A 26,333-nucleotide genomic window follows, 5' to 3' on the forward strand; every position below is an offset into this window, starting at 1 on the left:
GTTTATGACAAAGTTTTAAGCATTTATATTCAATCATGCTCAGTTTGTGCTCCCTGAGTTCAGATTAGCTTTCAGTGGACTATTTTAATTTTGTTTTAATTTGCAAATGAGGCAGGTGAGGGTCTAGACTCGAATAGGGGATGGCTCAGCTCATTCCCTGCCACACACTGGTGTCTCTGGCTCAAAGGATGAAGCACTGGGAAAGCTGGATGGATCTAGAGATGTGGGGAGAGAACTGGAGGAAGTGGGGAGCTCCTTTCTGACTGAAGTACCTTGAAAAGGCTGCTGTTTACTGTTAACACTGGAGATAATTCATTGCTTTTTCCATTCAAGGAATTTCAGATTGCCAAAATAAATTATTTTCCAGCACAGAGGACTTTAGGCACTACACCTATCATATCTCATGCTATGATATGTCATAGAGTATGATACAGAATCATAGAATCATTAAGGCTGGAAAAGACTTCCAAGACCATCAAGTCCAATCTTTGACCAAATACCACCATGTCCCCTAAACCTTATCATTAAATGCCATGTCTGCTCATTTTTTGAACACTTTCAGGGATGATGACTCCATCACTTCCTTGGCTAGCTTGTTCCAATGTCTGATCACTCTTTCATTGACAAAATTTTTCCTAATATCCAACCTAAACCTCCCCTGGTGCAACTTGAGGCCACATGTATATTTGAACTTTTATTAATACTAAGTAATATCAAAATACTTTTATCAGGCTTTAATGAACAACACTGAAAGGCCACTGAATTAGTTCAAATAGTTCTATAACCAAGAGGAAACACCCTTTTTTTAGGTTTTTGGCTCGTGACAATAAGTTCTCACTGTTTGATGACTCTTTGGGATAAATTGATGTGTCTTCCTCTCTGTCCAGTCCGCACCAAACACAACTGCAGCATTTCTTTAGTTGATAATATGAGGAGGCAATTTAGAACAGAAACTGAATAACGTTTTAGTTTCCATAACCAAACCCAAAAAAGATAGAATTATAGAATAATAGAATATCCTGAGTTGGAAGGGACCCATCAGGATCATTGAGTCCAGCTCCTGGCCCTGCGCAGGACAGCCCCAAGAGTCCATGTGCCTGAGAGCATTGTCCAAAAGCTCCTTGATCTTTTAAATTTGGGCCACCTTCATGAGCAGCTACTGTCCAGCCAGCCTCAGCTCAGCAGAAAACAGAACTAACATCCCTTTGCATATTTTGCCCATGAAAGACCCCAAGCCATGCCCACAGAGTGGCTCCTGCCTTTGCAAAGTGTGAAATATCAGGAACCAGCCCCCCCTTCCTCAGCATCATCACACACTGCTGCATTTTGATTTACTGGGCTCTCAAAATGGTTCATTACAGGAGTGTGTTTCTGCCCTGATTCCCACCCTTACATGTGCACTGAATCCTCACCTCTGTCTGAAGCCTCTCTGAGTTTAGGTTTGTATCTTTTCATTGTGTTCTCTTTTTTTTTTAACTGAAAATAGATTGCCATAAATTTTGCCCTTTCAAGTGTTTAGTGACAGAGTGGAGTTGCCCTCACTCACATCTGTTTATCCTGGTAAGCACATTTATAAAGTGATTGCCTACCCTCGTTATTCTGTCAATGGCATTTCACACTGCAGCTACTTTAATGCAGCATTTTATCACTTGTCCTGAGGGCTGCTGACAGCTGCCAATTTCAAGGCTTCATTCCAGTCTTAATTTTCTTCTTTTCCTTTTCTTTGCCCTCATTCCCTTTCCCTATTGCCTCCTTTATTTTCAGAAGAAAGGGGAGTTAGATGAGTGCAACGAACAATGAGGATTTCCTCTCCCCTTTAACACAGACATTATAATCCCATAATAATCCCATAATGTGAAGTGTGTTAGTGAGGAAGAGTTAAAATTCAGGAGAGTGAGGTTGCATTTCAGTTGACTATTGGACTTTCCTTCTTTTCTCTGACAAATTCTTCATTAATGCTCTTGGGTTAAAATTTCCCTGCTCCCTTGCTATGAAGAAATTGGATTGTTCATCTCCCAGGGAAGTGAAACATAGATTTAGAAGAAACATAAAGATTTTAGTTATAGGCTAGCTGTGTTGAGATTAGTTGGAATAGGAAGAAATTTGGGCCCAGCTAGAGTTAATTAAAATAGTTAAGAGAGCTGGACCTGAAATGGGTTTTAAGATGTTAGTAACTGATTACCAAATAACTGATGATCTGTTATTTGCATGTTTGCTTAGCTGTGCTTAGAACGAGGAATAGAAACTTTGATAAGTTGGTGTAGGGAACAAGGACAATTACCAATTTCCTCCCTTGGTGGGAACCCGTTCAAAAGTCACGCAAGAGGAAACTTAGAGAGTTTCCTAAACTAAATTAATTAGGAATCACTAAATTAATTAGGATTGTTAAAGTTCAGAGAGGTGAAAAGGTCAAAATGAGGAAGATGAGTTACTTCATCTTTTTAAGACCACTGACCCAATTCAAGACCACCAACTCCATTCAGAACACACACTATGCATGCTTAATGACATTTAAGCTCATTTCCATATGAAGCGGAGAATGGGAGGTGTTAATGTTATGAATATGCATTTGTATTTTGGATATTCATAATATTGGGAAATAAAAGGTATCGTGTTTGCTTGTATCGGGGCCCTGTGTCTTAGGGAGCTATCCCACACAGTGCCTGGCACCAAATAAAACATACACTTTCTAACTCTGAACTGTGAGAGAGTTTTTGTCCGTCTCAGTTGGATATCGATATTAGATTGATATTCATATTTTGGTAAATCAGAAGGTACTTTATGTTCTTGCTTGCCGTGATTCTCCTGCCATCCAGAATTATCTAAATCAAACCAGAATAGGCTACAATCCAGATCAAAGCACAGGAGGACAGAAATTTTACCTAAGGAATGCTTTTTAGAGCACTTTGGGAAAGTTTCCTTCTTGCTGCAACACTTGTATTTCATAAAACCATAGAATCATTTAGGATAGAAAAGATCTTTAAGACCACTGAGGCCAACCATTAACCCAGCACTGCCAAGTCCACCACTAAAACATGTCCCCAAATACCACATCAACACATTTTTTTAATATCTCCAGGAATGGTGACTCAACCACTTCTCTATTCTAGTGCTTGACAACTCCTCTGTGAAGGACTTTTCCCCTGATATCTGTTCTAAACCTCCCCTTGCATAGCTTGAGGCCATTTCTTCTTGTTCATTTGTTCCTTTGGAGAAGAGACTGATCCTCACATTCATCTATCCGTGACCATCCAAGGAAATTTTTCATTGTCTCAGGCTGAGTTTGCTCATGCCCTAATGGTAATTCCTAGTTTCCTCAGTGTTCCAGCAAGGAGCCTTTTACATAGGAAGAAAGCATCACAGGAGCCTGTTCCAGTACCATGGTTGGGTACTGGAACCATCAAGCTGGCTGTTTGTTTGTTGATATTCCTGATATCCAACCTAAACCTCCCTGGACACAACTTGAGGCCATGCCCTCAACTCCTGTGACTGATCACCAGAGAGAGGAGATCAGTGCCTGCCCCTCCTCTTTCCCTCACAAAGTTGCAGACTGCAAGGAAGTCTCCCCTCAGTTTCCTCCAGGGTGAACAGACCAAGTTGCCTCAGCCTCTTCTTGTATGGCTTCCCCTCTGGAACAAAAATTATGTTTTGCCAGCACCAGAAATGTTGGCGTGGTTTGAGATATTCTCACTGGTTTGCAAGGCCATATCAAAGTGGGTCTTGCATCCTTTTCCAAGACCAAAAAAAATTTCATCTTGACATGAGCCAACCATTCTCTTACTCACATTTTCACTTAGTTTTCTGAAATAGTAAAAACAGTTTTCTTCTTCTGATCTGCAATTAACATGAAATTCAATTACTGGGATTTTCTTCCAATCGAATCGATTTTTTCCCCATTTTGTTGCTGGAATGTACAGTCACGTTGGTGAAAAAGGGCAACGTGCCAGAATATTACTCACATAACCCTGACATGCTTAAATGGAAGACTTTTCATTTGTTCAATTAAAAGTACACATCAAAATCAGGATATTGTTTTCCTTTGATTTCATTATCTAAACTGATGGCTTATAAATGCATTTACTCATGGGATCATCAGTCTGTGATTATCAAGAGAATTGAATCATAGAATGGTTTGGGTTGGAAGTCACCCTAAAAACCATCTAGTTATGCCATACTCTGAAGAGGAAGCAGAAAACAAGTAGGTCAAGAATGGTCTCTGAAAAAAAATACTTGCTATTTCCTTGAATACTTCCAGGGATGCCCCATCTCTGGAACTGTTCAAGGTCAGGTTAGAAAGGGCTCTGAGTAACCTGGTCTAGTGCGTGGCATCCTTGCTGAGGGCAGGGGTCTTGGAATTAAATGATCTTTGAGGTCCCTTCCAACCCAAGCTTTTCTATGATTCTATTATTTTTATGATTTTATAGGTGCAAGTTCAGATTACAAAAACTTCAGATGACAAAAATCTTTCCAACTTAGACACAAAGGGAGGAAGTGCTCTAAGAGATCGGGGTGACAGAAGCTGGGATGCAGCACTGCCACTCAAAGAAAATTTAAAAAACCCAGAAAATAGTATTTTGTCCAAACCATCTGGTGAAGAAGCAGCCTACAGGTGTCATTGATTATGGATGTATGTTTGAGCTTTTAAGATAGACAACAGGAGATGTTCTAGAGCAAATTAAGAGAAAAAAAGCTGATCATGGGTCAGCTCATGATGGAACAGATGTCTAAAATCTTAGTGGATTACCTGTGTTCTAAAAGTGTGTTTTCATAGATTATTTTGAGACCTTAAAGTCAGTCAGGGACATCTACACCCTAGAAACCTCCAGTTATGGAAAAAGTACCTTGCTCTGGGTGACAAGAAATCCTAATGACCTGTAGAATCCCCCAGACTTGCTAACAGGAACATCTAATCCCTGTTTAGGAACAAGCCCTGTTGCAGATTTCCAGTTACAAACAACTGAGCTTTACAAAGTCTTGGCTGTTTGAATGATGAATAGAGTAATAAAACCTTACACATCGTGGTAAAATGGCTAAAACAGAACAAAACAACAAAGCACATGCAAGGCTGTGATAGTCTGGTCCTTGTAAGGAAAATCACAGCTCACTTAGCCCTTGCAATTCTTTAAACAAGTCAATAACTCAGTGGAAATGAAAAAGAAACTCCAAACCAGTTGCTTTAATTCTTTTTCAGATTATAGAGGTCTGTGATGTTGTCACTCCTCAGGTGACTACAGAAGGTAACTACCATGGAGAGAGGTACAAAGCAATGCCAAATGCAAAAGCAGGTCAGGAGAAAGAAGATTAAAAAAAAAAAAGAAAACCAACCAAAAAACCAACCCAAAATAAAAAGTAGGTCAGTTTTCATCCTGACAAAAGGTTAACAGCCAGCTTCCTCTAGGAATTTTGCTGGATGCCACATTGTTAAATATATTTACAAGTAATCCAGGAAGGTGAATCAGTGGTGGAGAGAGGCAAAAGAAAAAAAAAAGAAATCCCAAAAATAAGTAAAAAAAACCCTCAATCTGTCATCATGATAATCCTGCAAATTCCATGTTAACATGAAGGCTCTATTCAGGTGCAGAAGACTGTAACCTTTGGTGAGCTCCCTGGGGGCAGAAATCGGATACAGAACTATCAAAAAACCCAGGATCACTTGAACAGTCTCATCTGGAGGCTACAGAGGTGAAGTAGACACAGTTATTCCAGGACAAGGGGGTTACAGGTAGAGCCAAAATCTCCAGGCAAGCCTTGAGACTGGGGGATGGAAAAACCTGCCAGAAAAAATGGAACATGGAGCTGAGTCTGGCTGTCTGGTGAGAAGCAGAGCGTCTCCAAAACCTAGGGAGGGCCTGGCTAAACATTACCAGGTCTCAAAATACTCTAAGAGGTGCCCAAATCCAACATGCCTGAATTTGGGCAGCAGATCTTGGGCCTTGTGGGATGTGCCAGCTGGATGTTAATGCCAGATTGCATCCAGAGCAATGCCCATTGTGCAGGGCAGTGAGAGGACATTGTCTGGAATGGGTGGAATTATGAATAGCATAGACTTGGTACACACAAGATGTAGAAGTCAATGCCTGGGGAAAATCACTGGGCAGAACCAGACTGTATTTCTGTAGTCAGGCTTGTCAAGACTGGACAGAGCTGTTGCAATCATTAGAAAGTCCTGAGCACTTCCAGTAATACGACACAGCATGATGTTCAACACTGATTAATTCAAGTGTGAGAGAAGGAAATGAAAATGGCTCCGGCAGCTCCTGTGACTCCACATTTGGCACACAAGTCCAGCAGAGAGACTCGAGCAGCCCAAGGAAAACCACTGCTTAATGCACTGGTGCCTTCCAGAACAGCAAACAAGGTATGAGGACACACAGTGAACCAGGCAATAAATAATACAAGGTTGGCAGTCTGGCACCACTTCCCAGCTCCAGCCTCTCTCAGGAGAGAGGATTAATTTATCCCTGTGCTAATGCAACACAGCCAGCGAGTGCCAGCACCTTGGTGGCTGACAGGAACAATGTGGCCGAGGCAGGTGGCACTTCAGTGGCACTCCTGACCCCGAATCTCAGAGGAGAGAGTCCTGCCTCACCTCGTTTGAAGGTCACCAAGCATCAGAGAGCCTTCAGCACAAAGCCATCTGCTCAGCCATCCACTCGACTCAACCCACCACGGCGCGGGGCCGTCCCGACGCCTACAGGGAAAACCCACCTGGGAAACAAAGCACTGGTTCCTCACAGCTCCTCCAAAGTGATTGTGGCAGCCTGTTTGATGGCACACAACAATAGGTGCTCTAACTCCACAGGCATCGGGAGAAAAAGAATAGCAAGAGGTATTTGTATAATAGTCTTTAACCCAAACCCCACCGCTCCCACACAGAGTGCTGCAAAATTAATCAACACCAGTTTCAGGGGGAATGGAGGGATGGAGAAGAAGAAAAGAGAGCTCTGACTGAGCCAGATTTGAAGTATACACTGTTCCCCATGGTATAACAACTGCATGGGTTTGGTGGGGATGTACTGGTGCCCTGGGGACATCAGAGCTGTAAAAACTCCTGATATGGCACTGTCCCCTGTTAGGAGATGATGGTGCTACTGTGATATTGGAGATACTCATCTTGCCCCTCAGCCTGCTCCAGACCTTCTCTGTGTTACACAGTCCTTCTGGACTGCCCTCTGCCTGCAGCAAGGATGGTGATCCCATGAGGTCTTCTCAGCCCTAGGAACACAGCAGGAAGGAATCCTAAAAATATTCTGTCTTCTTCCCATCCCCCAGCAAAGGTCCAGGGTAAAGACTGGGACAACAGGGAAGAACCACTGCACCCTGAGGTTTGGGGGATAGCATGGTACCTTGAGGGAGGGACAAGGACAGAAAAATGTTGAAAGATGATCTAGTATGGCAGGATCTGTTTGAGTGTGGCTGTAAATTACCTTGTGCTCCTGCAAAAACACCCAGGGGAGAGGAAAGCTGTGCATGACAGAAATGCTGTTCATGCTTTTCTTTGGAGGAGTTTGAAAGTCATTCAAAATGAGACACCAGTTCATTGACAGCATGGAAGTCAGCGGATCTATAGCATTTTGCCATAGCTGGGGATCTACCCTATAAGCAAATTAACCCACTCACCAAATTCCCGAAGTTTGTTTAGGGAAGACCACCTATATTTAAAATCTACTCTTTTACAAGAGACTCTCCTTGGGTCTCTCCTATGAGATGACTCAGAAGAAGCAATAATCTTCCTCCTGCAGTCCAAATAAAAGGAAGGAAGTTCCTCTAAATCATAATAGGTGAGCTGTTAAAAGTTGTGACACTCAGCAGCACCTGGAGTTGAATGGGAAGACGCAGGACTAAAAGACGCAGAGTCCTTAATCCTCAGATAGGGAGACAGGTGACTGGTGGAGAAATGCACAGCCAGTCCCTGTTTGCATTTAAAGCTCTTGATTCCCTGGCTCAGCAATTCTGCTGCGGCATTTATTTTTAATGCTTTAGTTTTGCAATTTGACTTTCTGGTGGCAACACCTGAAGTCACCTTCCTTAACCCTTCACAGTGATATAAATTAGAAAGAACATCAGGGGAAACAACTGAGGGAACACGACTTAGCCTTGTCAGACTTCAGCAGGAGGTGACTCCCTCCTTAGCAATCAGCACCAACATGCAAAGGTGCAGGATTTCCTTTTATTTCCTTGAGACACACTCGGGATAGAAGGACCTAATCCCAAAAGTCCTTGCATCCCAATGCTGAGATTTATATTTACAAGCATGAGCTGAAATCAGGGAGGCAGAGAAGTCATGGGGTTTGCTCTTAATTTCCTTTCCCCCACCCCTCCATCCCCACTTTACATTGTTTGGATGCATGTAGAAAGGAAAAAAAAAAAGGGAGAAATCCCTTGTGTGGCAACTGCAATGCTCCAGAAAGTTTATTTTTAAGGGCTATTTTAAAGGATCCTGCCAAATACAGGGGGTGATGCTTACAGAGTGACTTTTGGGTCCTGGCTGCTGGCAGCACCCAGTAACCAAATCAGGCTGAAGGACTGAAGTTTGCAGCAGGGTGTTTATAAGGACTGTAAAAATGAGACTAAATATGAAATTCTGCTGAATCATTGCTGATCAAGACATCCTTCACTTTGCCTCTTTACTGGTCTCCTAGTCCCCACTGCCCCCACTCCATGCTAAAAATACCAAAAATAAAGAGACACTTCTGCTCTCACCTGAGTTTTATTGAAAAAGACACAAATCCCTGGAAACAACAATGAGGGAGACTCTCCAGGAGTAGCTGTGTGTGTTTTGGGCAGTGGGGAGAGCACGAGTTGCTTTGTGCAAGCCCCTTCAGCTGCAGTGATGGGGTACAGGCACTTTCTTGTCTGAGACTGAACCACCAAGTTAATTCCATCCTTGTTAAACTGAAGTTTTCTGAAGGCACTTTGGTTTACCAGAAGCCTGGTTGGTACAAATGAAAGAACTGCTGAAAAGACTCCATTCTGAAGGCAACAAAAGGCCCAATGTCCAGACCAGACCCACTTCTTAGGGCAGTCTGCTGCCTCCCTGGGGTCTGGGTTAAAGATGTGAAGAGAAAACTTCCTATCCTGTTACAACCCTCAGATTATTGTCCAGTACTGATTTTTTTTCTGCTATGTAGCAATGAAGTTGCAATGAAAAGGGCAATCAAGAGAGTTCAAGGGTTTGGGATGACTGATTAAGGGATCAAGAGCACAAGCAGTGTTGTCCTCTATCCTCCCAGGAGGTTGCTGTGAGGTGGGGCTTGGTCCCTTCTCCCAAGTAACGAGCAATGGACAAAAGGAAATGGCCTCCAGTTGCACCAGGGCAGGCTTAGATTGAATATTAGGAAACATTTTTTCCCCAAAAGGGTTGCCAAGTCCTGGCACTGGCTGCCCAGGACAGTGGTGGAGACATCATCCCTGGGGGATTCAGAAGATGTGTAGATGTGGCCCTTGGGGACATGGTGTAGTGTTGAGTTTGGCAGTCAGATCAACGGTTTGACTTGATGATCTCAAAGGTCTTTTCCAGTCAAAACAATTCTATGATACTATAATTCCTCAAAATCACTGGATTTATGGCCAATTCCTAAAAATTGGTCAGGCAAAGAGACAGTAGCTGCTACCTTCAAATACTGGTCTTGCAGATGAAGTTGAGTTTTTTCCTACATGAGGAAATAGCAGCCTTTTTAAAGAGCCTGCAAGAGCTCTCAGTGCTGTATGAGATTTAAAGTTGCTCCTCCTCAACACTAACAGATACCTCACCACTTCCAGGAGAGAAAGGGGTCTGCCAAGAACCATGAGAAGGGAAAAATGAGCATAGACTCCTTTTGCAGCCAGCAATAAAGCATTGTTCAGAAAATCAGCACATGCTCATTGAAGTCTCCAGCACTCAGCTCTGAGCACTGAATCCCTTGTGCACATCTGTCTCAGGCCCACAACACCCAGAAACTCATCTTTTAATCCCTCAGCAGCACGTTGTCTGACATAGCTGACATTCACCTGCAAGCTTTCCTGCAGGTGTGTTTTGAAGGTACAAGCACAGAGCAGATCGTTTCCCCCCTGCCCTCACTCCTGCAGCCTCATCTTCACGTCGGAAGATTTTTCAGAGGGTAAGAATTTCTCTGTCTCTGACAGAGCAATCTGTGCTTTCAGAGACACAGGACGATGTTCAGCATCTCCCGATAAAGTCACGATATCATGGGTGAAACTTCATATCCCAGCAAGCCCCCCCTGTAGGGAAGATCTGCCTTCAGCTACAAATGATGATCAGTGTTTTCCTTGAGCTTCATCCAAGCTGAATGGATGACAGGGTGTTTTCTGAACAGGAGCACGTTCCTTCTGCCTGGCAATTCAAATACAGGGAGAAAAATTAGAAGCTAAATATGCCAGATCTTGTATTTGGATCTCTCATCCCAGCACAGTCTGAAGAGAATTGGGTACGGAAGTACAGAACAAGCAGCATTTTAATCCTGGCACAGATCCTGACTCTTTCCCAGGTCTTAAGCAAGGCATTTACATTTCTATGGAGCTCCACTGGCAGAGAAACAATCCATAATGTCTCAGTTTCTCCAGCTGTGAAATGGGAATAGGAGCATGGTAAGAAATCTGTGGCAGCTTTTATTCCTTGTGGGAGAACTGACAAGGAAAGATGAAACTCAGGAACATTTGATCCAAAAAATCACCAGCTCCAAAGGTAGAGTTAAAAATAAGCAGATGTTTATTGCTGTAGGTAGAGCAGAGAATCATGGAACGGTTTTGGTTGTACAGGACCTTAAAGCTCATCCAGTTCCAAGCTCCTTCCATGGGCAGGGACACCTTCCACTATCCCAGGTTGCTCCAAGCCCCCTCCAATCTGGCCATGAATACTTCCAGGGATGGGGCAGCCACAAATTATTCGGGCAACATGTGCCAGGGCCTCCCCACCCTTACAGGGAGGACATTTTTCCTAATGTCTAACATAAACCTGCTCTCTTTCAGTTTAAAGCCATGCAACAGTTTAAAACCTGGAGAGAATGAAGTCTTATACATTCCCAGGAACACTTAGAGTGATCCAGAAGAATCCTTTTAGTCCTGGCAGCTTACTAAAAGATGTTAAGAGTAAAATTACAAAAAACTGTCTGAACATGTTTTGACCTTTGATCTAAAATCCTACCACACATCCTTCAACAGCAATACCTTAGCGTTAAATTAGAAGAAATTTCAACTTTTGTTTTATATCAACAAGAGTCCACATTTTTCAAAAAATGCAGTTTTAATACCAACATGAGCAAACCACATCTGCATTCCAGTTGTTGCTGGACAAGAGAGATCTGAATTCTTCTGAAACATGACTCTGGTTTTATTCCTGCATCAAAATCACAGAATGGTTCGGGTTGGAAGGGACATTAAAGATCATCTCGTTCCAATCTCCTGCCATGGGCGGGACACCTTCCACTATCCCAGGTTGCTCCAAGCCCTGTCCAACCTGGCCTTGAAGACTTCCAGGGATGGGGCAGCCACAGCTTCTCTGGGCACCCCCACTGATGGTACACAGGCACAGGGTCACCTAAGAGGACTTCTCTTCCAGAGACACCTATCTTTCTGATGGGTAAAATATCCTAATTATTTCCCCAAATAAATGACAAATGTGGTATGAACAGAGAAGCAAAGAATGAACTCCTGCCTGTGGTGACAATGGATGGAAGAGGAGGGAGAATGAGGCTGACTTGGGAGCTCACACAGGCAGGGAAATCAAGATGTTTTGGCTTTAGAGTGAAGCAAGATTAACACATGAACTTCTGGTAGCCCTCAGTGGTGCAGTCAAAGGAGATGGAGAGATAATGGGATCATGAGATCACAGAATAATTCAGGTTTGAAAAGGCCACAGGAGAGCTCAAGTCCAGCCACTCACTCACAGCAGAACCAACTCTGAGGTCAGACAAGGTTGCTCAGGGGTCTAGCTAAAAATTTGCACTGAAGGAAATATATTAAAATACTAAAATTTGCAATTCTTCATAGTTTCTAGGTGAGTCTTAATAATCTTTCTGCCTCAAGTGAGCTGTCTGAGAGCCTCAATACAGAGGAGAAGAGGTGACTTCAGTGCAGAGAAGGAAATGACAACCAGAGGAGACACTCTAGGTAGATAAATGGTGAACAGGGTGGTGAGGAAAGACAGTTCTGCAACATCCATCCACTTTCATAAAGGAGCAATTAAAAGTATTAAAGAATACCTGAATGAAATGAGCCTGCATAGTGCAGAGGGCATAAACTAATACTGCCTTTGTCATCAGCCTCTAAAATTTGACATTCATTGTTAACAATGTTAACAATGTGATTTTCAGTCTAATTTCTGCGAGGATGTGGGAGAATATTCCTGTCAAGGATAATTTATAAAAGACCAGGCACCTTTTGGTAAATAGGAGGGAATGGGAACTGGTCTTGCTGTGAAATGTGGATTTCATTATCCTTCTCAGTTTCTCTTCCCTTGTTACCTCTGTGAGGTCTTTATCCTTGGTTCATTTCCCTCTCTGCTGAGCTCTGATGAGGGAGGCCTGACTCAGTCTCCAGTGAGTTCTTGAGATGCTCCAGGGCTTTGCCAACAGGAACTTTTATATTTCCATGACTTAAGACTCACCTGTGGTTACTTCACCCATCTTGACTGGGGAAAATTTTGATTTCCCTACCCCAAAAAAAAATTTTAAAAAGAAAGCACAGCACTCAATCGAGGAAGGTAAGAAGCCAAACCTGCTGGGACAGCTCTTTTGAGCACTGCTAGAGGATCTCAGCTGGTTGATGGGCTATCAATGTCCATTGTTATTAATTAGCATCAGAGAACTAGAGAGTGAACTGCTCTAAGCTAAGTGATGGGTGAGAGGAGTAATTCCCCTTTGGGGCAGAAAATCACAGCCACAAAAATCGCTCTATTGATGTTCGTACTCTCTGTGCTAACAGAAATAGGGGCAAGTAATTACCTTTGTTGAGACAATCATCATCTGGTGGCAAAAACTTAGGCAAAAGTGCAGTAAAAGGAGGATTTTAACAAAAGAAATATTAACACTTAAGCAGGAGGATTTGCAGAAGATAAACAGTATTTCACCACCAGCACTGGAGATGTCTCTCTTTCCAGCTCTCTGCCATATCAATGAACATTGACAGGTCATACACAAGACTTTAACTCAGCTCAGTTTCTGTGGATATAAATATGCAGATGTGTCTCGCTAAAATTCAGATTTTTAGCAAGTTATGTGTGTCTCAGCACTATTTTCTCCTTCTGCAGAGGAAATACTTCACTTTTAGTAGGTTCTAAAGTCCATCCCTATTCAGCAAAGCCATTAAGACACACATAAGGGATTTGCTGAATCCAGGCTTTCATTACTGCCTTCTTCATGCAAGCTCACTGAAGGAATAGTGCATGAAGGAAAGGGTTTAGGGCAGGACTCTCTGACACTAACAGTCTTTGGATAAGGCACTGGGAATGTAAGTGAGAAAAGGAAAATTATCTCTAGCCCACAGTGGAAACCTCTCCAATTTAGTTAAAAACACTTCACCACACACCGTTTACTCATAAGGTTACACCTGAGACATGAGAAATTGCCTAGGGCTAAAAAAGATTTGTGACATATTCCTGAAACCTCTCTGTCTTGCGAAGGGATATCCAAGGCTGTACACATATCCCTGGTGAAACTGATTACAAAAATGTACAAGCTGTAATCATTTCCATAAGGAGAAGAAGAAATACAGTTTTAGCCAGGCAAGAAGAAAAAGTTTGGGCTTTTGCATGTAGTCATAGCAAAAGTGATGTTTGAGCAGAAAGGAGATGATGAGAGAATCTTCACAATGTGTTACCCAGTGGTATTTCATCTCTTGCCTCTCTGTCAGGATGCAGTGGGATTACAGGACCGATGGATGTGTATTGACATATTTAAACAGCACTTAATAAAGAGTAGGAAATACAGCATATGATGTGCTTGCTATTTTAGTGGTAGAACCTGAGGGAATGGCCTGAAGCTGTGTCAGGGGAGGCTTAGGTTGGATATTAGGAAAAGATTCTTCCCCCAGAGGGAGGTTGGGCACTGGAACAGCTCCCCAGGGCAGTGGTCACAGCACCAAGCATGGCAGAGCTCAAGAAGTATTTGGGAAAAGCTCTCAGGGACATGGTGGGATTCTTGGGGGTGTACTGTGCAGGGCCAAGAGCTGGGCTCGATGAACCTTGTGGGTCCCTTCCACCTCAGGATATTCTGTGATCCTCACAGAACCCCTGAAACTAAAATGAATAAACATTTCAGTGCTGCCTGGCATGACAGTGGCAGTTTGAAAGCAACACGCTGAAGATGTGCAGATTGAATGTGAGTGGTTTTGGCATGAAGGGAAGTCCCTTATAGCAATTCAGGAGTGTTGGAGGCCACATGGGCACACAGAGGGAGGCACAGTTTAATCAATATTCAATGGAAATGGCTACTGCAGGATTCCACTGGGATAGGCTGCTCTTTGTTCTCCAGAATTGCTGAGGCTTCTCCACATTTTCAAACAGGCCAGATTCTATTTTCACATACACCTCATTTTGCCCTCAGGCTTGCACAGCTTCCCACAAAATTTACCCTTCATTCACCTTACTCTTCCTCTTCCCTAAATGTTAGTGAGGACTAGAGGAAACTTTTGCGATCAATTCATAAATCAGTAGGGCTGCAGCTGTACAAGGACATGGGAGATGCCTGTTCTCAGGCACTGAAACTGCACTTCACTGCACGCACATCATTAAGTCCCCTTACCCTCTGAACAGGGTGGCTGCACCAAACTGCTTCTGGAAAATGTTACCTCTCAAATTGTGTCAATAACTGGGTAATAACTGGCTTATCTGGGTCAAAAGTGTGTCAGGATATGCTTAACAGTTATAAAGTGTAATGAGCAGGCTCTAGTGTCTTTGGTGAGTTTACTTGTGCAGAAATTATCTAGAAATTTTCCATCAGCACTTGTAAGCTCTGAAGTGGATCCATGGAGCTTTTTACACTTTTTTTCTGTTCAGCTCTCGTACAACACCAAAATCCTATATACAGTCTGCTGCTGCAGGAGCAAAGAACTAACAAATGGGAAATAATTGAGAAGAGAGCACTGGAGTGACTGAAAAGCCACGGAGACCAACTTGTGAAGAGGAGGATAACTGTTAGCATTTGAGGAGTTTAAAAGCCAAAGGGGAAGAAGAATTATTTGAAGGGTCCAGCAGAGTTTCACTAGGTGTAAAAAGCCAAGAATGAGAAAGGGATCTTTAGCAAGAACAGAGGGAAGCATTTCATCAACACCGAAGCCTGCTGGACCGTGAAATAGTCTCCCGAAATAAATGGTGGCAGTCCTGCAGCTCAGGTAATTTTAAATTAGACTGGGCAGGATACTGGAGCTGGTTCTTTAGGGAACAACTCAATACCAGTCCCAGGGATGGCCATGTCAACCTGGCAGGCAGCTCTGCAGCTCAGGATAATTAGGCTCCCCAACGCTGTCATGAGAAGGGTTTGACACTCACACAGATTGTTCACGGACGGTGCTTGTCATGATCTTGTGTTATTTATACATTACTCTGAGTCAAAAAGCCTCTGTGAAGACACAGGCAGAGCCCTCATAAGTCAAAGCCCTGGACTATTGAAGTTGATGAAAGGTATAAAATAGCTTGCACTAAACCCTCTAAACCGCAACCATCGGTGAGAGATTTTACGGAAAACACCCCTCAGCAAAAAATGATACGTAGTAATGAGGGAACAAGGAACATGTTTGAACTAACAAACACACTCTTCCAGGCTCTGTGGGGCTTTCTTTTGTTTTATTTTTATTGTGTTTCATCTTCTGTCTGCCTACAAAGGCTTGAGTGACAGGCGTGGAGGCTGGCATCTATCACTTCTCTTCAAAACAGATAGGGAACAAACATCAACACTTCTAATGACGACCCAGAGGGAACATCCTCTCCTAAAAATAAAAGCAGTTTCCTCACACCTGTTGCCACAACCTATCCATCTCTCCTTCTTTTGCCAAGGGATGCATCAGCTAAAATGCAGTCGCTGTGATGTGTTTTGCTTTCTTCAGGATATCACGGAATCACAGAGTGGTTTGGGTTGGAAGAGACCCTAAAGATCATCTTGTTCCAAGCCCTGTGCCATGGGAAGGGACACCTCCTGCTCTTCAAGGTAGGAGAACGCCCACTCTATGGAAGCAGAGGATGGGGATAGGAAACTGCTGTGAGAGAGGAAAAGGGTTGGTGGACCATCTTGGGGGAGGTTTTCCTCATTTTCCTTTCTCATCACCTCTGGGGAAGCTGTCTGCATGGGGAGGATCACAGGAGACTTTCTGAATCAATACAGCATTTAGAATCTTTTTTTTATACATCTTTCCAGTAACCAGATGAAATACTGTGAAGTTCCCCATTCAGTGCTTATCCATTTCTTCTCAAACTTTTATCACCTCCCGTTTTTCAGATGACCACAGGTGCAAATGAAAGGCACGGGATGGTAAATTACATATATTATATATATATTGGCTATGACAGAGCTTGTGCCAGCACTGAGCACTGACAATGCACATTACAGTTCAGCTCATGTATTTCTGATGGCACATTTTACAGTGCTATATATAAAGTTGTTATGGCATCTATTATTCACTGCCAATACAGTTCAAGTTAAAATAGGTTTTATATAACAGTTCAAAGCAATATTTTAAGAAATAACACTTGTGTCAAGGCTGCTGCGTCCTACCAGATTTTGACATTTCCAAGCAATAAAGATCTTTATCCAAAATGTAAGGTTTTGGCGAGACATCTCCCTTGCAGATGTCTCTGGTTTTAATCTGCAAGCAATAGCAAAAGGAGCACATTTAAATAAAATGAACAGCCAGGTGAACTTTTGACTTGGCTCTTATCTTTCTAGGTGGAAACTGTGAACATTGCAAAGTGCCTCGAGGGATTTCCTGACAGAGAACAATGTCCTATTAACCCGAACCTCTGAAGAGATTCTGGAGATGTGGAAAACGCACAAGTGGGAAAAAGTCATTGGAACATTAAGAAAATGTCTATTATGGGCACAACTTCATATCTGTTTTTCAGGGCACAAGATGGGAAGAGAACTTATTTCCTTATTTCTTCAGCAACAAAAAAGTTTTTATACCTGTTCTTGCAAAAAGGGCAAATTCAATGTCTCAAAAAAAAGCCCCATGACTGGTACCAGCACCATGAGCTTCTCCAAAGTTGTGTGTAATCAGAAGATGTGATGTTCTTTCAACATCTCCTGCGCTGCTCAAGATCTCCATGTTTCTGGTGCAGGATATGCAGCAACATGGAAATCCCAGTGAGACCAATCTGCTTGCACAAGACAAATTTTGCACAGCTCTATTCTTCATTCAGGTCCCCAAAGAACAAACGACAACAAATGCTATACATCAGTTTGGCAATAAATTTAGTTTATTAGTCATGTTTGACAGGAATAATGTGTCATGTTAACCTTCTTGGCTACTCACTGGTTATGAAAATATACTGGAAAAAATTGTTATGGTGACTGTGAGTTCAGGGAATCCCCTGTGTACCCACAATTTCTACTGAAAACAGGGAAGCTTTAATTTGCAAGATGAGTCCTTTCAAAAGAAATATGCTCATGTGGGTCAACAAACAGAAAAACAAAACACAGTGAAAATTATTTAAAAGCACCATCTGCTTGTTCAAATACAGCTGGGGAGAGGAACAATGCTGTCCAAAAAAACTCATTTTCATTATATTTCTTTCAAAAGAGATGTTAAACAAAATGCCATCGGTCCTAAATGTTTTCCTCCTGAGGAGAAATGTTTAAGCTACATTTGAAATAATGTTTGTGGAATGCAGCCCTCCTTAGAGGATGAACAGGGATCTTGGAAAGCAAATCAAAATGGATAGAGGAGATGGGGAAAAAACAGGTAAAAAGAAAGTGCACACATTCTCAGGAAGCAAAAGCCTAAATAACATTAATTGCTTAAGCTGACTAAATCATTAATTGTATAAACTGAGCTATTCAGAGATAAAATCATGTCAGGCAGAAAGGTATCCAGGACCAAATCAATAGATACAAACCCTGCACAATACATGAATGTAGATTTTTTTTTTTTTTAAGTTATTTAGGACTGTGATTGGGTTCATTTCACCTCCCTCAATCACCCCACCATTGCCACACAGTCCTGTGCAAATTGGTGCAGAGACATCAGATTGTGGCACAGAAATGGGATTTAACCAGCAAAATAAAGATCTCTCCAAGGAGACACAACTGCACATCTTGACTTTCCAAAGCTGGTGTGCTTGAGGCTGCCTTGGGGGTTGTCATTCCCCACTGCCTAATGGGAAAATATTAAATGTTTTTTTTTTTTTCTCTGGGGAGGACAGGGGCAATGCAAAGACAAAATAAAAAAGGCTCTGACTATATTTCAAACCAAAAGAATCACAAAATCACAGAACCACAGAATGGCTGAGGCACCACGGTGGGGTCATCTGGTCCAACATCCTTGCTCAAGCAGGGTCATCCCAGAGAACTTGGCACAAGATTCTACTCAGACAGTTGTTAAATATCTCCAGTGAGCTGGTGGTGTTGCTCACAAGATCATTTCAGAAATACATTTGCTACCATCCTTCTTGAACATCAAAGTGCAGGAACAGTCCAAAACGTGCATTTTCTTTGCAACAAAGTTCCCTACAGTTTGTCCTGCTGGATGCACTGAGATCCCTCAAGTGTAGAATGACAATTCACAGACAAAGATACTCAGTGTGAGAATATTCTTTGACAGTTTCACCCCTAGTAATGGACACAAGTCCACAAAGCTCATTCATCTCTGCTCAGTGAACCATAACAGAAATTAGACAAACACTGACCTCGACCTGCTCCTGTAAAACTGTCAGCATTTCTGACTTGGAGAGTTGAGTCATATGTGGGCACCACTGTTTGCAAACAGAGGGCCCAACCTCAAAGCACCAGCCCCCAGCAGGAACTTTTGTCCCCTTTTTGCACTGTTAGCTCAATCACAATTCCTGCAGTACAGCAACCAAAATCTATCCTGATAAAATTAGCCCAATCCAATTAAAGGACAAAGTTTAGGCCTTAATTAAATGTTCTGATTATTCTGAAGTCCTCTTTTTTTGGTTCATCTTGAGTTTAGGTCTGCAAAAGCATACAAATTAGAAAGGTTTAATATGTTCTTGTTTTACCCATTTATCGCTTAAATTTACCTAACAAGAGTTTCCCAAAAGCATAAAAAGAAGGATAAAAAGAAAAATGTGGGATGCTTAACTTATTCAGGCCTCTTTTTGTTCCTTTTATTTCATATTTTTACAGTGCTTTTGAAAAAAATAAAAGGAATAAAAATAGTATGTCCTCTTTTAACTACATCAAGATCATCCAAATACTTTAAAGTAGCAAAATATTGAATTATTTGAAAAGGTTAACAAGTTGTTTCCTTTTGTCTACCTATTATTCTCTCTAGTGGTAAAGCTGAGTATTTTTTGCCTGTGACAAACTCCAGTTTCAAGTTTGAGTGCACTGAGAAAGTTGCTTTGCTGCAGAACCCAGCTCAATTAAACCATCTCACTACAGACTCAGCTGTGGAAGACTCTCTGGGAAGAACCCAACCATTAGCCCATGACCATTAATTAACTCTTGTAATTTTCATTACTAATCATCTGGCTTTCCAACTTTTCCTTCTGTCACTGATTCCCATGTTTAGAAACACTGGATAATCTCCCTGTCTTTTGTGATGCTGTACCGACAGCAATGCAAATCAGCATTTCCTTAATCACGTTGAGCAAGGCACAAGGCAAGGACTCTGCCTTTCCAGCTCACAAAACCATGGTGGGAGGAGGTTACTGACCTCAATCTGCTGAATGGCTTCTTCCCGCTGGCGGATGGCTTCCAGATCCTCCTCCGTGATTTCCGAGAGCAAGGCTTGGTCCTGGCCCTGGTTCTGCCACACGCCATCGCTTCCGTTAAAGATCTTCTCGTCGTCAGGCAGGTCAGAGAAGGGGGTCTTGGGGCTCTGCTAATTTGGGAGAATGGAAAGAAAGCAAAGGAAGTGTAAATGTTTTCTGGTTTCACACAGCTTTAGTGTGGGAAAAGAAAATACTGATATAAGAGATGGAGTAAACAGTGGCAAAAAGATGGAGAGGAGAAAAGTAAATTGCATGAGAGGAAACATTTGAAGTCTCAAAGGAAATGTTGGGACCTGAAGTCAGATCTCCTGAGCTGCTTTGGGTCCCCTGCAACCAACTTCAATTTTCCACAGTTCTGACAGAACAAAACATTTATGTGCAGCTGAAAAATAACACATTTACCTTGTTTAATTTCCCTGCAAATTATTCCTGAATTAGACACTTTCTCAGGTACACAGAAATCCTATTTATTTGTCTTGAAGACTTTATGACCCAACTTATAAGGTTCAAAATACAAAGGTTCCAGTCCTCTCCATTTATGACATAAACAGTACAGTTTATAAAAGGGGAAATCACTGCAGTGATGTGAGTGCAGAGTGATCAGCTCGAGCAACTCACAGGTTTGTGGTGTTCACTCTGTGGAGTTGACCTGGTTTTGCTGACACATCAGATCACAGTCACTGAACCACAGAATGGTTTGGGTTGAAAGGACCTCAAAGATCATCTCATTCCAACCCCCCTGCCATGGGCAGGGACACCTTCCACTATCCCAGGTTGGTCCAAGCCCTGTCCAGCCTGGCCTGGAACACTTCCAGGGATGTCCTTCTCTGGACAACCCATTCTAGCACCTCACCACCCTCTGACGAAAGAAATTCTTCCTAATAGTTAATCTAAATATCTCCTCTTTCAGTTTAAAACCATTCCCCAATGTCCTATCTGCCTGTTTAATAAGTTTTTTCCCCTCTTTTTTAAAACTCCTTAACTTGTTTTATAAGCCCCAAGATACCATTTCCTACTATCTTGGGAGCTGCACTTATATTCATATCCAGATTTTAAAACCTTGTTCAAGAACCAGTTGTATCTACACAAAAAGTAGCAGAGGTTTAGCAAGGTCTTCTCCACCCAGCCTGTTTAGGTTCTGTGCCAGTTAGGTTCAGTCCTGACTGGACTTGGAGAATGAACTGACTCAGGGTTGGTTTGGAGACTGAGCTCAAGTTCTAACCTAAGAGGTGCTGATGAAGGCTCCAACCTTACAACTGCATGAGGGTTTCACTTCAAACAATGTTCATGGTCACCTAACTTGCTCTTGAGCTGAGCTTTGACTCCTAAATAAAAGTTAGAATAAAAAAGCCAACCATGATGCTCTGCAGTTGAAAGAAGAAATGGAGTGGCCACAGCACATCCTTGACCTAAATTTCCCCAAAGCCTCTGAAAGCTATAGGAGAGAACAAGAGCAAGTACTCAGGGGGGTGCTCAGTTCTCTGAGTCTGGGTTTACCTGAAGCACAAACACTGGGAGCTGTGCCTGAAAAATAAAAGCCTTTGCTGTCTCGCTGTGGCTACATCTTCAGAAATATAAATTTCCCCGAATTCCCACAGAGTGAACAGGAAAAGGAGCCATGGGACAGTTTAATGGAAGGGCACAGGACTGCAGAACTGGAAGGAGTGGGAGGACTTGAGTCTAGAAATGTTTGTTTAACTCTGTAACTCTTCTTTAGCTCTTTAAAAAGGATATAATTCCTGTATTTAGAAACAAAAGAATTTTTGCTTTTGCCTAAACTTAGACTTTGTGTTAGGAAATTATTTTTTTTATTATTATTATTATTTTTATTATTATTATTACCATACCTAATTGGAGACAAGGAAAACAACACAACTTGGTGAAGGAAGTGGGGTGATGGAAGAAGTAGCAGGAAATGGGAAAATCAGCAACAGTCAAGTATCTTCCAAAATATGAACAGCAGATGAAAGTCTTTGACATTGATGTCTTATTTTTTTTCACCTTCTGCTTTCCAGGGATCTACTGAGAAAGGGTGTGTTACAGGAAGAAAACCATCATTTAAAATTAGGTTAAAGATTAATTTACACTTTAAAAGACATATTTTAATAGGATTAAGATACTCTGGGGGTGTTTTATTCACTAATTATCACGTGCCTTGGACACTAACTTCCCTGGTAGAGTGTTTCAGTGCCAAAAGAGTGTATTAATGGACTCAGGAAAATAAAGCCTTGGGGAATCCTAATGCTTCATTTAGTGACAGAGGTGTCCTCTCATCTTCACCAGTGGGTTAAGATGAGCAGAGGCAAACTGCACACGCCCAAGATTCTTGGAAGATCCCAAGAATCTGCCCTATGGAGACACAGGAAAAGTGTTCTAATGAAATTCATGTACTCTGGTCACAGCAAGGACTCTGCACCAAGGACCTCCATGCCCATGAATGGACACTCAAAGCCATGCTTGTCCTATGCAGGTCTGAATTTCAGTGGAAGACAACAAATGTGCAAGTGTTCAAATGTTTCCTGTTCTGATTTGGGAGCAGAGGGATAACAGGAGAGCCAGCAACCAGCTCTTCAAATTAGATTAGTCCATGGAATAACACAGTTGTACCACAAATATGCTTTATCTTGGCCTGTGTCAACTTTATTTGTCATCCTCACTAGCTGGGCCTGGTATCTGTAAATAACACGTCCCCCCTGCAAATTACTCAGATAATGCATTGCAAGGGCTGCTGCTCAGTCATCTCTTAAAAAAAATCAGCTACTCATGTGTTTAAATAGGTAAAGGTCTAGACACAGATCGTTTTCTCTAAACAAAGTAGCAACCTAAGCTAATTTCAGAGCTGCTGAGGCAATTACATGTGTTTGTATCCTTAACATCTGAAAAAATCCGACCACAGCTGCTGAATGAGTAAATCAGTAAAACAACAGGATGCAGGGGGGCTGATATTTCCTTCCAGACATAAAAATGGCTCCATAATAATGTTAAATACAGTCACCATGACCTGCTATCAGAGTCTGTATGCTGTGCTAACAAATAAAAGTGATTTTGTGCTGTCGATGGTACAGAGCCCCTCATTTCTGTGATAAAGTGAACAAATCTTAAATCTGAAACTGTGAAGAAATCTAATCACTTCTAATGCTTCTGATTGAAAGCTACATATAGCTTGGCTTATCAGTGTTCTTCATTCCCTTTTGAGCTATGTTCATTGCCATGTCTGACAAAACATTGTATTTATAGCAAGAAAAGATCAGATGGAGGGCACTCACTGAGCCTCCACAGAAAAAGGTCCCTTTGACATTGCACTGGAAGGGGCCGTAACTCCCCGTACAGGCATTTCCACAATAAATTTGATTTAGTGCCAAATTTTATGCCCTGTGAATCTCTGTGTAATTTTCTGTTGGATTTCCTTCCATAAATTGTTAATTGGATGTGTTTGAAGTTGTTCTTTTGTTGAAATTTGCCTCTGGCAGATTTTTGTCAAGACATATCTATAACCTGAACTCTGCCAATGAAAAAAAAATTATAGCAGAGAAAAAGTTGAGTGTATCTGATATGCTCAGTAGTTCTTTTAAGACTAAATCCCTAGGACTGAGGGTCATACCATTCTGTTGTTCATCATATCTGAAAAATTATGCTGAGACACAACATTTTTCCTGTTGGATAAAATCTTTTCACCAGGATAAAATCATTGCTGCTTACAACTACATTTTTTTATCAGATTTATTCTACCAATGGGGAGATGCTATATGCAGCTGCTGATAGGGGGGGGAAAAAAAAAAGAAAAAAAGGTTTTATCTGGATGGTGACAGCTTCTGTTAGTGCCTGTGCTTTATCAGCAGCAGAATCTTTGCCTCAGAAGTTGCATGTCTGAGACCCCTCCAAAAATAACCCCCTCCCAATTGGTGCTGCCTCACTCCCCATTTGTCTATCAGAAGGGACAGAACATCACGAGTTTGACAACTCATGTCACACAAAATCACCAAGCAAGGGGTGGAAATGACTTCTCTTCTAGCTCCCATATGGTCTTTATTCCACAGAGAAGCAGAAATCCAATGGGAACTCCAGCTAATGTAACACCAACCAGCTCATCAACCTCACAGCTCATCTCCAGAGAGCTGGGAGTCTCCTGTAGCAGTGAGAGTGTCCTGATACCTCCTAGTCCTGCAGCACTTTTTTACCTCACTGACTTTAATGATGACATTCCTGATTGCTGGTTACAAGACTGTTCCCTTACCACAAATTCAGGGCATGAAATATTGACTGGAGATGGATGAAAAATGGTTTGTACTTCCAGTGAAATGTTTAGCAATTTCAAAGGAAAATTTCCTCTCCAATCTCCCCAAAACCTGAAGATACAGAGAAAAATTATACAACAGAGACAAATAGAGATACACACACTCCCTCCAGCTCAGGTTAGTAAAAGACAGATAATAAAGGTGAGAAATAAAATAAGCCTCTCACAGCCTTGCCAAAAAGAACTGTAAGAGTTGATGTAAATAACCAAGATTTATTGAAGCTGGGTTTACAGACTGGCCACCAGGTGAGTGACACCACAGGCACAGGAGAAGGAAGGGCTGAGGAAGACATTCACAACCTTCCACTTTCAACCTCAGCATAAAGACAGTTGAGAAGGGAACTTGATTAAGCCTGGAATGAAACGTGAACCCATTTCTACACCATCTCCTTCCACTCCAAACTCCACCAGGACTTGTGTCCTGGGGAGGAGGGTTTCATTTCTGCGTGTGAAAGTTTGGGAACAGGAAACAGGCACAACATCTCAGGATGGATGCGGCAGAGCTGTTGTCAGAGTGGGGAAGGGGAGCAAGAGGCTTGGAAAGGGATCTGGGGGTCCTGTTGACAGTAAGTTCAATTTGAGCCAGCAGTCCCTCACTTGGACTGAAAAACTAATTCTGGACAATAAGAAGGAGCACAAGTTCCCTTTTTTCTGACAACTACTCCATTCACACACACATTTCACAGCTGGAGCATTGCTGGGCTGTAAGGCCCTGGAGATGCCTTCGATATGCACAGCACCATTCACAAATTCCTTGTTTCCTTGCAGTTTATACGAGCACAGGTAAAACCAGTCTCACTTGTCTGAGCTAATTTTGTACTACAGACTGCCGGCAGCTCCAAGGAAATCTTCTGCAACCATGAAAAGAGAGTATTTCAGAGCTTTTATATGACTCAGGGAGTAAACCAAGGAAGGTTGCTCTCTCTTCCCAATCTCCAGAAGTCTGCTGCACCTCTAGCAGGGATATGGCCAGCTCCAGCAGCAACCACCACACCTCCCACAGCTCCTGCATACTCTCACATCTCCTTGGGTAACATTTTGGCTCCGGCTTTCAAACAAAATGCAAATGCAGAGATGTTTATCTCTTGCTTTATAGTACATATAGACACATAAACAGCCAGGCAACACTTTATGAGGATCTCCTATTCTCAGTAGCATCCAGGCTCAGAGTTTCACATTTTATTGCATGTAGAATAATGAGGCTGGAGTGTCTGCATTAGAGATCAATAAAACACCGTGCATGGAGGGCCACAGTGCAGAGCACTGCTGGAGTTACTCTGCCTGACGCATTTTTAATCGCAGGTTGGCACCGCAAAGCTGCCTGGGACAAAAATGACACAGAGCAGCCAGTTTAGCCTGAGTATCCCCAAAATACAGCCAGGTTAAGGCTGACAGATAAATTGGATTAGATGATCTCTCTCAAACCATCCTTCCAAAACAACTAACCTTGCAGGCTCAATGAGATTTAGAGCTGTACCATGCCAAGCAAAAGCCCAAAGCAATTACAGGTAGAAAGGCCTCTGGCAGGCACAGAACAAGCAGCCTGGGACTTCTAAATCTTTTAGAGGAGAGAAATAGTGATATGACAATTTTGCATTATCTTTCACACAGAAGATCACAGCAGTGATTGGTAATCCAAGCTCTGTTGTCTTAGGAGAGGAGCTTCCTACAACTGGGAAAGAAATGCATCACAAGAATTCATAAATTAACCATTCTCTGTTCTTCCTTTTCACTAAAAAAAAGGCCAAATGTAAAACTACCACAACAAGGACAACTTTCAAGTGAAATGTGTTGAATCCTTCCTGCATGCATCACTGACATGGGCAAATACAGAAATGGATTCCACATTTTCTTCAACTTATGCAAATTTGATTACTCTGCTCCAATCTAGCATGAGACAAACCAGGATAGGGAAATTAGCATAAAGGGAAGGGTTGAAGTGCATTTTTATTTAAATTAACTAGAATCCTTCGTGTGTTTCTGTCCTCACTCTTGATCAAGGTGTTTGCTTTTGATTGAAAGGAATGTGAAATTGAGCAAGAAAACCACCCTCTGTCAGTTTCCTACTACAGAATCTGCAAGAAATTACTGATTTTAGGGAAAATGTATTAACAGAAACTATTTTGCTAGTTTGCTTTTCAGCATTTTTAAATTTAC

At 42.1% G+C, this 26,333-nt stretch overlaps 1 protein-coding gene across 11 annotated transcripts in view; it reads right to left on the reverse strand.

The window, feature by feature from the left end:
* The window catches only part of TSNARE1 (t-SNARE domain containing 1), a 462,499-nt gene that overhangs the window by 201,455 nt on the left and 234,711 nt on the right, over window positions 1–26,333 (reverse strand). For 9 of the 11 annotated variants that reach the window (XM_042036008.1, XM_042036001.1, XM_042036002.1 and 6 more), the window contains one exon: window positions 19,825–19,992. In XM_042036008.1, coding sequence (XP_041891942.1) covers window positions 19,825–19,992 — 168 coding nt within the window. The remainder of the gene's footprint in view (window positions 1–19,824; window positions 19,993–26,333) is intronic. The other 2 variants (XM_042036010.1, XM_042036000.1) reach the window with 1 other exon arrangement.

This window comes from Corvus kubaryi, unplaced genomic scaffold, assembly GCF_017639235.1.
Source record: "Corvus kubaryi isolate FWS band 111438036 unplaced genomic scaffold, C.kubaryi_AGA036_p1.0 37385, whole genome shotgun sequence".
Classification (NCBI taxonomy): Eukaryota; Metazoa; Chordata; class Aves; order Passeriformes; family Corvidae; genus Corvus; species Corvus kubaryi.